This window comes from Ptychodera flava, unplaced genomic scaffold (assembly GCF_041260155.1).
Source record: "Ptychodera flava strain L36383 unplaced genomic scaffold, AS_Pfla_20210202 Scaffold_28__1_contigs__length_4768798_pilon, whole genome shotgun sequence".
NCBI classification, from domain to species: domain Eukaryota; kingdom Metazoa; phylum Hemichordata; class Enteropneusta; family Ptychoderidae; genus Ptychodera; species Ptychodera flava.
In genome coordinates, this window is record NW_027248350.1 from 2,591,136 (window position 1) to 2,604,801 (window position 13,666).

At 38.4% G+C, this 13,666-nt stretch overlaps 1 protein-coding gene across 1 annotated transcript; it reads right to left on the reverse strand.

Annotated features, from left to right (window-relative positions):
- Positions 1 to 6,556: 6,556 nt before the first annotated feature.
- LOC139127087 (uncharacterized) lies at positions 6,557 to 13,396 on the reverse strand. The gene is made up of 3 exons (XM_070693009.1): positions 13,107 to 13,396; positions 10,494 to 11,316; positions 6,557 to 8,474 (listed from the first exon to the last, which is right to left on the reverse strand). The coding sequence occupies exons 1-3, from the start codon at positions 13,188 to 13,190 to the stop codon at positions 7,351 to 7,353; spliced, it is 2,031 nt and encodes a 676-aa protein (XP_070549110.1). The 5' UTR covers positions 13,191 to 13,396; the 3' UTR covers positions 6,557 to 7,350.
- Between the last annotated feature and the right edge of the window lie 270 nt (positions 13,397 to 13,666).

Consider the following 13,666-nt stretch of genomic DNA (forward strand, 5'->3'; position numbering starts at 1 on the left):
CTCATTGAAATCTAAAAAACTACATTAATTAAAATGCAGATTGAACATTTCAAAATTTCAGTTGGCCTCCCTACTATGGTATGGTTGTCAAGACAGAAAGTTGTATTTGCCTTTTAAGATCAAGGTAAACAGATACAGGCCACATCAGCTTCATTTTTTTTCACAGCATTTTATTGCAATGATGAATGCAAGAATGGGTGAACAAGTTGAAACACGTCAATAATGATAAAACAACATATCAAGTCATTATGTATTATTTTGCTTTTAAAAAGGCATTTTCAATTCTTTTTTCTCAAAAAACAGCCTCAAAAAACAACAGCAACACATGTTTTTAACATTCAACAATACACTACGTAGAATGCCATCTATCCAACAAATCCCAACACAAAAACACACAAAAGGGTTGAACTTTGAAAGTTTCTCGATAGCAAATACTGAATAAATCTGCATGAATAATCGTTTTTGTGTAGCAAATTTCAAAGAAATTGGACAAGCCCTTTCAGAGAATACAGATTTTTTGACCATGAATGGCATAAATTGCCCTAAAAAGACAAATATTGAAATTTCAACACATCTATACACATCCAATCAATTTGGACATGCTGCTACAGAGAAATAGATGTTTTGATCAAAAAAGGGCAACAATTGCTCTAAAAACACAAATATGCAAATTTAACTATATTATTAGTTCCAGAGACCAGCTCTGGAACTGTTAGTTTTTGCTCACTTTCCTTCTTTCTTTCTTTCTTTCTTTCTTTCTTTCTTTCTTTCTTTCTTTCTTTCTTTCTTTCTCTATTTCCGGTATTACTATCATAGAACATGCTATACACAAATTTTACCTTAATTACCCAGAATGCATTGCGACACGCTTATGACGTCATCGCTCAACTCAGACGGGTTTTACGGGCATTTCTTGTGTGTTTATTTATTTATTTTTTATTCTGCATTGCTCGACTATCATATTGCGTTCAGCTATTAATAATTCTAGCTTTTTTTCGCTTTGTTTTTTGTTGCTTTTTGATTTTATTTTTCTCTAAATACTCGCCGTACGTGGCGCTATACTGTTTCGCCCGAATGTAACAATGGCGGCACATAGATGGCTTCGGTCGCAAAGAGAGAGAAAATTATAGCTTTCCCTAAATTTACATGCGCGGCTGGGTACATCGTGTACCTAGGCGAGATGGGTGTGCTCGAAAACGAAGGTCAATGCAAAATTTGGATTCAAAATCGGCTGTTTTGGCGGAGAACTGCTCGCCGTATTTCTGAGGAGTAACACACAGGCCGGTAACACACAGCCGTCACCGCACTGGCCCCGGCATGCGTTGGCTGCACGTTAAAGCAGCTCAACTTTCCAAGATCAAACGGTCAGTATCTCGTGAAAACAGCGACATTGCAATGAAAATTGTTTTAGTCTGTGCTTTTAATCAAATGAAAATGCATGTGGCCTCGGTTTTCAATTTCAACGGCCTAGGTCCGATGTTTCCTCTCGTCTGATCATCGTCGTAAACCACGCGCCTCTTTACGGCAACAACTCAGCGCTACCCGTCAAGCGATTGACTTTTGCGTAGATCAGCGGAGCGAAAATTATTGCTCTGGCTCGCGAGAATGTCGTCTGATATACATTTCCGTGCGTTGTCGCCCCCGTATGTATCTGTTTCGTTTTTACCGTACATGTAGGCATTTGTAATCTGTGGACTGCCTTGCTTTTAGTTGTATATCATTGTGTTTACTGCTAGCAGCCCTATAGGTACGTGCTTGAATATTAAAAGCACTCTTTCATTCTGCACCTATCTTTGTCACACATTCTCTTGTTTCTTCCGCTGCTCTGGTCTCTGGAACTTCGCTTTTGCTTGCAAATGCTTTCTAGTTTAGCTTATTTTAGCTTCTCAGCTTGTCAAAATCAATTGTAAATCATGAGATATGCATGATGTTTGGTGGGGTGAATGTAGGCATTTCACCACGCAGTAGAAAGGGAAGCCAGGAAACCAAAATAGTCAATTTTCAAAACTATAGGAAGCTACTGAGGAGCAAGAAGACCATGTTTCAGAGGAAGATGTGTAATCCGAAAAAAATGTTCCCCAAGTGCCACCAAATAACACCATTTTAATCTCTATTTTTCAAAAGCTCCAACAGCAGGAGGGGGACACCCCCTCCTGACCCCGACATCCGCAAAAATACTCCCCAAGTGCCACCAAATAACACCATTTTAATCTCTATTTTTCAAAAGCTCCAACAGCAGCAGGGGGACACCCCTCTCCTGACACCCCCACCCCCCCGTGACCGCTTGCGTGGCCGCTTGTGGTGCTTGGCACCACATCTTTGCCCTCTTTATCTTCAGACAGTGACGAACTAAAAAAAAATTATAAATCTGAAAATTTACTCTGAAAAAAAAATTTGCACAGCTAATCTCAATTTGAAAAAAAAATTTCAGAAATTTACAATAGTAAAAAAAAATTTTTCACAATTTCATTGTGACCACCCCCCCCTCCCAAGGTCTAATGGTCCATCCCTTAGTGAAAGTTGTGTGGTGCAATGAACATGTTAATAATGAAGGAAGTGTCCTCTTTTATGACGAATGGTCAAAGAGTAGAATTATAAGATTGATAGCTGACATGACTGGCTTGAACAATGGGAAATAAGTGTGAAAATTAGAGGAGGTACAATTAGACATGTCCAAGAGGAAATATTCCTCAATTCAATTCCAGATTCCTGGAAACAAATCATCAGTTCACACATCCAAAATGAAGAAATCTATGATATTTTAGACTAAGAAAATTATGGTCTGACAAAAAGTGATGTCAAAACCGGGTCACTATATTAGAAATTAGTGGAAAAATGGCATGCAAAGTCAGATTGGTCAAAAATGGACGAGAATCTTACTCTCACTGAAAGCTACCTCAGTCGTCTTAATTTAGTAGAAATTGTCAGAAATTAAGTAAATGATTTATATTGGAAGATATTTCATAGAGGCCTAGTCACAGGAAGCTTGGCCACAACTTTATTTAAGTGGTGTGGAAACGCCATATTTGTGGTAAAAAAAAACCACTGGAACACATCTTATTTGAGTGTAAATATGTAAAAGAAATCTGGCAGAAATTTATTTCTTTTCAGAAAACACAACTTGACATTATCAATATCAAAGATTAGAAATTGCAGGGACTGAAAATGATAATTCAACATCAGACATATACTGTGTCACTTCCTTTGAAAAATGCAGAGTTTGGAATATTAGAAATTCTGCTACTCTTGACAGGATTAAAGTTTCCTTTCAATCCCTGTTAAGGTAGCGGTAAAGGCTAGAGCGTCAGTTATAAACTTCAATAAAACTATTAAAACATGAAAGAAGTCAACATTCTCTGTGGAATAAAAAAAACTAGACATTTGGGGTCATAAGCATTGCAGAGTTATAGCCCATTGAAACTTCTGAAAAACTGACCAAATAAGAGGAAGTTGGGGAGTCCTTAGTGTATTAAGGTAGCGGTAAAGGCTAGAGCGTCAGTTATAAACTTCAATAAAACTATTAAAACATGAAAGAAGTCAACATTCTCTGTGGAATAAAAAAAACTAGACATTTGGGGTCATAAGCATTGCAGAGTTATAGCCCATTGAAACTTCTGAAAAACTGACCAAATAAGAGGAAGTTGGGGAGTCCTTAGTGTATTAAGTATGGTAGAGGTCCCCTAGCTTTTAAAAAAATGTTTGAAAAGGGAAAGTCATTATTTGCTGTTTTTCAGGAAAGTTTGACGAGGCAGTGCTGGCATTCAGAGTGAGTGACTGCTATTGTAAATGCATTTTTAGATTCTTTGAGTGTCCAAGAGGTGTCAAAAGTGAGATTAACCAAAAAGACTGCTCTTTGACTTCAAAAGAGGGGTGCAAATATGGCTTGTTTTCAACATTTTTGACAGAATAACAGTTTTCCTACATAATTTTACACCAATTAAATCCAACCTTTGAAATGAGATATGGACATGGAATTTTTACAGCCTATTAACAAGATTACAGATAAGATTTGTACGGCATAATTTTCCTGTATTTGAAGTACTTTTTGAAAAATCACATTTTGAAATTTGAAAGAATTTTTAATAATTTTTTGATATGTAAACCCATGTAAAATCATAAAAAACAAATTTTATTTACAAATCCTGCCGTACTAATCTTACAATTAATAGTGTCAACATATTTATAACTAATTTGGTAATATTAATTTATTATTAAATTCAAAGATGTAAAAAAATATGAAAAATTAAATTTTAATATTGATTGGTGTCATATTTCAAAATCATGGCTACAAACATACAATTTTATATTCTTTGGAGAAAGTATTAACTAAGGAAGTTATCCTGAAAATTTGAACTAAATATCTTGATTCTAACACTTGAAACTTGACATTAACTCTGAGAAAAGAATTGGTGCAAAAATAGCTTTACCGCTACCTTAACACAATTAGAACTAATTTGGGATAATTGGATGGTGAAGTAATGTGAGTTTAATCTGCAAAGGTAAGCTTTTCTTCTTAAGTTATACACTTGTTTTCATGAGTAATTTGTAATATTGCAACATTCCACTATATGGCACCTAACATTTTTGAGAAATTTGAAAAATATGAAGATCCAATTATCCCAAATTAGTTCCAATTGTGTTTGTTATGCATTTAAAATGTCATCTTTCTTCATGGATGAATACATATTTCACTTGTAAGATGATGAACAAAGCTGAGGATTTTATCACAAAGTTTTCAAACCTTGTAAGACTTGATGGACAAGGATGCGCCCTGGATGAATTTATATGATGATCTTTAAGTTGAATAACTGATTTTTTTCTTCTTTTCAGGTAAGTTGCTTTGTAATTTTGTTCAAACGCTAGCCGCCTTCACAGATGTCTTGATTTGTTTTATTTGCCACTTTGTTGGAATAAATTCATCTTTCTCAAAAAAAAAACTAAAGCCTGTCCTATCAGAATATTTAGTACAGATTGTGGTTATCTTTGCACATCACAAATTTACACGATTCATTTTATTCAATTAAATTTGTTACTTTATTTACAGAACAAAAGAAGCATGGTCACAGGGAAAAAGCACTGCTTTTCAAAGCACTACATTCTTACATCACAGGTGCCTGGAATTGCCAGTGTGGAATACACAGACAGGGAGGCCCTTCTCTCTGTATATACCACACTGGCAATTAATCCAGGCACTCCTGTCTTATATTAAGCCTCTGAGTGCTGTAATCGTTCTCACCAAAAATTTAATGCAACATTTTACCAATTTTTATGATTTTTTCTGTAATTTTTTGATAATTTTGGACCAAATGTCCATCACATTTCATTGGCTACAGTTTGTTATCAAAATTTTGACAAAAATCTGAAAACAATTGACTGAGTATATTTTCTGAAGGTGACAAAATTGACTTTGGCACTCAAAGGGTTAAGAGAAGTAAACATTGAAGGTCAATGGCATAAGATAGGCAAAAACATCATTTAGAATTAAGTATTATGACATAATAATACGGATAACTTTCCAAGCAAGACAGAAAGGTGACAATGATAGTTGATGTGCCTGTCCTAAATTACCATGTATGTATGGTACCATCAAAAATATAGTGTAAGTTGATACAGACTTACACATACACATTTAGATCTACAGTAAAGTCGGTAATGTAACTTGACGTGTAGTATGTTGATGAACTGGGTGAACAAATTCAAATCTCATCTGGAACTTGCTGTGAAATTACATAAAACCACATTCTGAAGTTTGAAAATAGTAGAACTCACATGGATTTGAACAGAACCTGACAGTATGAGGGACAGCATAGGTATGGAGAGCAATGACTTCATCGGGGAAATTTGATATTTAATTTCAGGTATTTATATCCAACACAACGTGATTGTTCTGTTTTTGTCCACTAAAACAGACAAGGCTAGAGTGCCCTAACTGTCATATCCGGTGGATCTAGCGAGGAAAACAGTGGGATTAGACCTGATTCAAATAGCTGACTGTGTAAAGGAGAGTCATTTGACAAAGTCGGCCAGTTTTCATGAATTTTGTTTGATGTGAGATACTGCTTATATTGTTTGACATGTTGAAAGATAATGAATGAATGGGTGACCATGTATATATTCGACCCCGGTTTTAGACACGATTAATGAAACCATAGTGAAAATAAATTAATGGTCATGAGTATTAATTCATTTTCGCAATGGTTTCGTTTGTCTAAAACCGGGGTCGAATATATGCATGGTCACCCATTCATTCAGTATCTTTCAACATGTCAAACAATATAAGTTGTATTTCGTATCAAACAAAATTCATGAAAAATGGCCAACTTTGTCCCTTTAAGTTTGACTGCATTCATGTTGCTTTTATACAAAATGTTTTCACTAAGAATCCAAAGCACGATCCTGCACTCTATACGCTTGTGAGAGATGAATTCTCTGGGCTAGCATAGTGACTGTGCACATTCATGGAGTGAACAGATTGGCCACATTTCTCCCACAAGCACCTTGCAATGACTCCACTACATCACAGTCAGCAAAAAGTAATTTACTCGACTACATCATATTAACTGAATTTAGTTTTTATTCACAGACTTGGATTAAGTGTACAGTGTTGTCGGTGAATACAAGTTTGTCCATCATTTACTATGACTATGGGAGAGTTACATTTGATGGAACATGCATCTTTACAACATTTGAATGTAAAAAATTGCTGAATGTGTGACTTGTCCTGCGAATATACAGTGGTGTAGTTAATTGCAGGGAGTTGTCTAAACAGTTCAGAATCGAAGTCATCCCAGATGATAAAACACATTGATAAAATATTGGTACACACTCCCAATATATTTGCTGGTTCTCCTTTCTGTTAAAAAGTTTGTTGCCGGAGTGGAAATGGTAATACACGGTACATCTCAGGAAAGCTTTCCTGCATGAGAGTGGTTGGAATCCGGAGTTCGAATGGATCAATGTAAAAACAAAACCACATACACAAACGTGCAGAAATATGTGTATATCTATACAAGTTTGTACGCATCGGTTTGTTTGTACCAGCATCACATTATCTCTTTGGCATACAGTCTGCAGAATATTGTGCGTCTGTTTTATTCCAGATTTAAAATTAGAACTATTCACTTAGTCTACTGGGTTTACTTATTGTGAATTCTTGTGTGTTTCATGAGATTTTCCCTGAGTTTGCACCGATATCACACACATCGCACTGCCACGGTTTCTCATCACTGTGCGCTGACTTCACATGCGACTTCAGACAACTTTCCTGTTTAAAAACTCGAGGACACAGTTCACACTTAATGCTGGCTTCACCGTGAGTTTGAACGTGGGTCCTCAAACTGGAACTGGTTTTTAACCGACGGCCGCAAACATCACAGAGAAAGTCACGTTTCTTGCAGACTCTCCGACAATGGCTGCGATACTCCGACCTAATGCGGAAGGTCTTTTTGCATATTTCACAGGTATACTCCTTAGAGAGCTCGCCGTGGTGTTCAAGGTGAGCCTGCCAATAGTACTTATCCTTGAACTTTTTGCCGCACACGGAGCATTCAAACTCGGTTTCAGGTGCACCGTTTGGTGGTGGTATATCATCTTGATCTTGGTGTTAAATGTTTCACCGCACTCTGTACAGACTGAAAGTACTTCATTGTGTACTCTCCGTTCGTGTTCCATTCGCTTGGCTTCTTTCACAAACCTGGCATGACAGTGCCTGCACTGCAACGTCTTCTCACTGTGGCTCTGCTTGTGTAAGACGAGACCGCGTTGGTAGGTGAAGACACTCTTGCAAATATCGCATTCATACCTGCCCTTTGAGTGCTGCGTCTCAATGTGATGAGATTTTGTAGAGCGTCCTGTGAATAGTTTATCACAATGGTCACACTGACTGACTCGTATTTGTTCTGCATGAACATCCACAAGATGATTCTGCCAGTCCTTGTAGAGAAATTCAAGTCCACAGTACTTACACTTCTGTCTGACACAGATACCTACAGACAGATGAACACTCAAACCTTGTTGAGTTTTATACCCTTTGCCACATTTCTCACAAATGTGTGGTTTGTCATCAATCATCGACTTTCGAATTCTCTCTTTGTGGGTTTCTAGCTCCTGTTCTGTCATTTCGGGTCTGTTACTACGCCTTTTCTTCCGTTTTGGCTGCTTTGAAGTTTGAGATCCACTCGTTTTTGACTCGACGGAACTCTCAGATAAGCAGTCACCCTGATTTTTGGGTCTGTTTACATGTCTTTTCTTCCGTTTTGGCCGCCCTGATATTCTAGATCCACTCCTTTTTGATTGAACAGAACTCTCTGACAAACTGTCAACCTCATTCTGATAATCATCCGTGGTGTCGTCTTGGACACCAGTTTCATTTATTTCATCTGCTACATCACTATTTCCATGGTAACCTCCTTCCTCCGATCTTGATGTATCCAGACAGTGGGTTTTCTCTCTGCTGTTGTCTTGTACTGGTACACCTGACAAAACGTAAAAAACACAGTGGGCAATGCCTGTAAGATTCACTATCTCTCAAAAGGGTAAGAGTTGCAATTATCAGATTTTATTTGAAGTGCAAGGGCCTTATGTGGAGAAAAAAAACTTTTTACACTTTGAGATAAAAAGTATGTGTAATGTTCAAGACAGGAGTATATATACACAATGAATTCACATTTCCTTGAAACTCAGAACACTTTGTAAATCGAAATACAAAAATTTAAGCAATAACCCCCACCACAGGAGGGTATACAACAAATTTTGGTACAATGCGCGATATATGGCATGAGCTGATAGGAGAGTGCTATCTAGAGGGCATTGTACCAAATCGAGTGAATACCCGACTGCAACGGGGGTTATTGCTATTATATCATATGAACTTGTGTCTCTTTGTTGTCTTGCTTGGGTATTATTGTCACTTTTTCCAAAATGCAGAAAACGGACTTATGAGAGACTGATCGTCAGGAATTCAGCGCTCGAAAATGAGCATTTTATAAGTTTGGATTACGTTGACAACAGACGCACATAGTATCCTATGAAAACATACGCATTATGTTCATCGACATTGCATTTTATTCACGTGCAACGTGAACACTAATTTGCAACCTGCTGCAGAAACAGAAAATGGGTCAAGAGTTCAAATGAAATCACAAGAAAAATTAACAATTTTTTGCATAAATTTACATAAGAACAATATTCCTGGCTATTTTGGCATATTACAAATAGATTTGTCTCATTTTGTCTGCTCTATTTTGTACCGATGTATCGACCATCATAGACTGAAAGATTCAGTCCTGTGCAGGCCCTCCGGTGCACTGCGACCTACCGGGTACGACCCCTTTACTGCGACTGAAAGCAGACTGTTGAAATCCTGTTCTCATATTACAGGAACGGGTTAATTGACAGTACAGTACATAGGATAACAAGACCGCCCACATCGCTCACTCATGGTCATTATGTACGTAAATAGTCCACATGATGAATATTCAAATTACACTACCATGATTTACATATTTGAGAAGTTTGTAATGTCAGTTGTGGGCGGTACTTTTTTTCTTTTGAGTTTACCACAGCCAAGTACAGTGTGCCTTCAGTCGTAGTAAAGGGTCGTAGGTCGCAGTGCGCCGGAGCGCCCCTACAGGACTGAATCTTTCAGTCTACGACCATCACAACATTCAGTATTGGTACAGTGAGGTTACAGGCAGTTTTTGAATGATGGATAATTAATTTGGGCGTTATTGTACCAGTAAACAAGTAGTTTTGAAATAATCCAGACTTGGGATGACAGAAACTGTGATCAACAGTTTTGCAGAGTGTGCTGCCCGATTCAGCGAGAGCTGAACGCTAACACTGCCTGTTGCATTTGATGTCAACTTTCATCGCAGTCACCAGGAGTAATCCCATCGTTATTTTGAACTTCTTGGTCTACATCGTTAGGACACCCCGGTCTGTTACAGCGCTAACTTTGGTAAAGAATATCTGACATACCGTTACTGTGAGGAAGTGTCAATTTATTTGTGTATATACTATGAACGAACTGTAGCTTCATTTAAAAGAGATGTGTGTTGCGTCTCGACTCCCGCTGAATCAAGCAGAAGTGCACGGTGCGCTGTTGCCCTAATGCAATGATTTGTGTACATCAAACCCAAATGTGCTGCAGAGGTGTCTTTCTTCATTGCCCCGACGTATTTTCACCAAGAGGCGAGTTACAGACCCATACTTTTATCTGTGTATCGAAATTCCGAGTTCTGTCTTTGAAACAAAGTGGGCTGTTTAGGAGTAAGTTTAGATTGGTATGTTCAAATGTTCTGACTGAGCAATTTCTGAAAATGCTGGTTTAGGGGTCCGGTTTACCACTGGTAAAACAGTATTTTAGCATTGTGGAATGAGCTCTCATCCAATCAGAATGGTGCATGGTAGCATGATATAATAAAATTCTCAATTTACTTTTCTTCAGTGTGTGTGATACATCATTGCATCTGGTAAATAATTGGCAAACTTACTTGAAGGAATATTGTCACCACGTCTGCTTTCCTCAAAATCCATAATTCCTCCAGTCTGTGTGCTTTCCATTTTGCTCACTCCATGGCCTGTTTTGGTTTCTCCGGTTTCCTGAAAATCATCTCTACCAGTGACATCTTCATAGCGGCCTGTTATTTGATCCACAGCTTGAACATCAGCCACATTGATGTTACTGGTACTTTCAGGCGCATGTGTACTGCCTGCTGATTGGTTGCTGCTTTCAGTCATAGTCATGACATCATTTTGCCAATGAGTAGCTTTGCTTGCAAACTGGGACAACATGTTTTTTGACAAAACACTTTCGCTGTTTAATGTGTCGCTGTTTTCAGTTTTGCCGAAATCTGTAGATGAGACGGAGGAATGTGTAAGAGGTGCAGATGAATCCTTGGATGAGAGTTGCACTGGTTGGAAATAATTCCTAATTTTCCATTTATCATTTGCTGATTGGCTAGTAGATCCTGTTCCGTTATCAGCGTCGTCCTGCATATCATTCCTTCCTTCATGGTTTTGGATTGCATCTTGTCTGGAAGCGTCTCCAGCTGGATGATTCCGCAAATTTTTAGATTCAATAGAAAAGGATTTCTCCATCTGCCCGTCTCTCATCCCTGGTACACACATCACATCTGACCTATCAATGTCACTGCTATGACAGTGTCCCACGTTTACATCACAAGGTTTCACTTTGAGTCCAGTTGTCAGAAATTCTGTGACAAAGTCCTGACTTCCCATGTACTGAGATGAAAGTCCATCTTCTGAAATCATGACAAATACTCTGCATGCAAACTTGTCCATTAGTTCTTGACACTAGAAGGGCAAAAAAAGAGTTCAGTAAAGTCATGTGTTGAATTTTAAAGTAAGAGATTGGAAAGGAAGAAAATATGGAGATTATACTGTTCTGAAGCTTCGTTACATGATTTTCTCCATGTTTATTTAACCCTTTCACCACCATGGTTTGTCCCAAATCCATTGTTTTCTATGGTAAAGTTGGACCTGTATACAGGCGACTGGGGGTGAAAGGGTTAAATTTTCAACCTGATTGTCTCAATACCCTATGCAGGTAAGCACTCGTCATTGATAACATAAACTATAGTGATGCAAATATGTACATCCTGGTGTGAACGTGAATGACATCATGCTATATCCATCAGAAGATGGTCCCTGTCATCTCACGTGATGAAAGCACCAAGGTTGGTACTTTTTTCCCATGATTCAAAATACATTGAGTCGATGAAGCCCTAAAGTGCAACATCTGCCACTATTTTTATCATATTTTTGCGAAAAAAATTGCATGAGTTACGAATGGCGAAAATGTCTTTTCCAGAAAAGCAGGTCGCTAAAATTCAGCCTGGTGAACTTCCATTTTAATCTACAACCTTCTATAGCACAAGAGCAAAGTATTGCAAAATTTCTGACACCGCAATTATTTGTGTACAAGGACATTCTTCCTTAAACGAAGTTTACAAGGACAGTACAATCAAAGGGTCTATGTAGCCCTGCTAACGATGCTGTGTGTTACCAGCGTTGTACGGCGTCCAGCCATGCCAGGAACACACAACATTATACGCAGGGCTAAGGGTCTGTGGTACAATGTAGCTGTAACTGTTGATGGTTTTTTCACTAGTTTTATTTTTAATGTCCGAAATAATTTCTTGTTCTACTCCCCAAGGCACTTGAGATCATACAAGTAGTAGCATTCAACTTGTAATAGTATAGCCTGGACATGTGTAAACTGCATAGTTACATTGTTGACAAGTGAATTCTGGTCTGGACTGGCATTCAAATGTAAACGTAAAGACACTGTGATGACATGCTAAAATAGTTGGTGTTTGAATGTGTCTTTGGGAGTGTAATAAGAGCTAGCAGTTGACATTAAAAAAAAAATGGTGAAAAAAAATATCAAAAGTTTACAGCTACTGGCCTTTCAAGACTCTGATGGTAAGAAACAGAAGTGGGTCAATGGAACCATAGACCCTCGAGGGTCTATGATGGAACAAACAAGTTCACTTTGACTGCACAACCCACATATGGCCCCATAAGGCATAATGGACAAATAGTTGCTATCGGAATGCCTATTTAGCGATCCAATTACAGTATTTGGACCCCACTTCGTTTTCACCAATACGCATTTGATCTCTGAGCGGTAACACACCGACAAACGTATGCACAACGAGACCTCTTTCTCCACAGCCTGGACTGTACGGACCGTGGCTCCACAGTTGACACATAATACACATCCGAACCACCTTCCCTCCACCGACGGTGTCCGAACGTACACGTACAGCTTGCGGCGTGGTCAACAACTTTCCTCGGAGTCCACGGTATAACGTGCGTGAAACTGGGAAAATTGCACAGGCACTTGACCCGTCGCTTCGCGATCGGTACTGATTCACAGTAAAGAGAAAGTTTTCTCTCTACTGTGAATCAGTACCGATCGGGAAAATTTTCTCTCTACTATGAATAAGTGTACCGATCGCGAAGCGACGGGTCAAGTGCAGTGCCAATGCAAAATTGTGGGCCACAGCCGCGTACGTACGGAACTGAAGCAAACTCGGGCGCTTATTAACTGGAGAAAGCTACTGAGCTAGTGTACTTACTTCCACAAATACACGTTTTTTCAGCGGGCTTGGAAAACCTATCGGAGAATGGGGGAGCAAGTGTGGTGGTATTGCTTGATTCATGGCTATTCCTCGGAATTTCTCGCCTGACCGAAAGACTCAGACCGCAGCGACTCGACGATGAATTTTTGACCTTTGAACTATTCTCATTGGAAGACTTCAGACGCTGGCGGCGCTGTCCAACACCCTGAAGACATCCATACTGGGTCCGCGGAAACGTATAAACACAGCAAACAAACAAACAGACGTATATTCATACTCACAAAATAATTAATAACTAAGATCGAACGAAAAATAATGAAGAATGGTAAAATTAGGCAAAACGAATTATCAATAAAGAACGAACAGGGCACTGAACAAAAAGATGATCAATAAATAAAGACATACAATGAAAATAACAGAAGAAGAAAAATGGTATGTAACTACTTAACTAAAAAAAACACAAACAAAAACAAACCGGTGAAATATGATAGTTCCAGTTGATGTATGTACATTCATAAAGGAAGACCACATGATTTCATGGGAAAGTGAATATACAC

Bases quoted from the DNA above. Each gene is read 5' to 3' on its own strand.
- LOC139127087 (XM_070693009.1), bottom strand. From the start codon at position 13,190: ATGAATCAAGCAATACCACCACACTTGCTCCCCCATTCTCCGATAGGT. The intron at 11,317-13,106 runs GTAAGTACACTA...TTGCCCTTCTAG, and splicing joins AAAAACGTGTATTTGTGGAA to TGTCAAGAACTAATGGACAA. The intron at 8,475-10,493 runs GTAAGTTTGCCA...ACGTTTTGTCAG, and splicing joins TGGTGACAATATTCCTTCAA to GTGTACCAGTACAAGACAAC.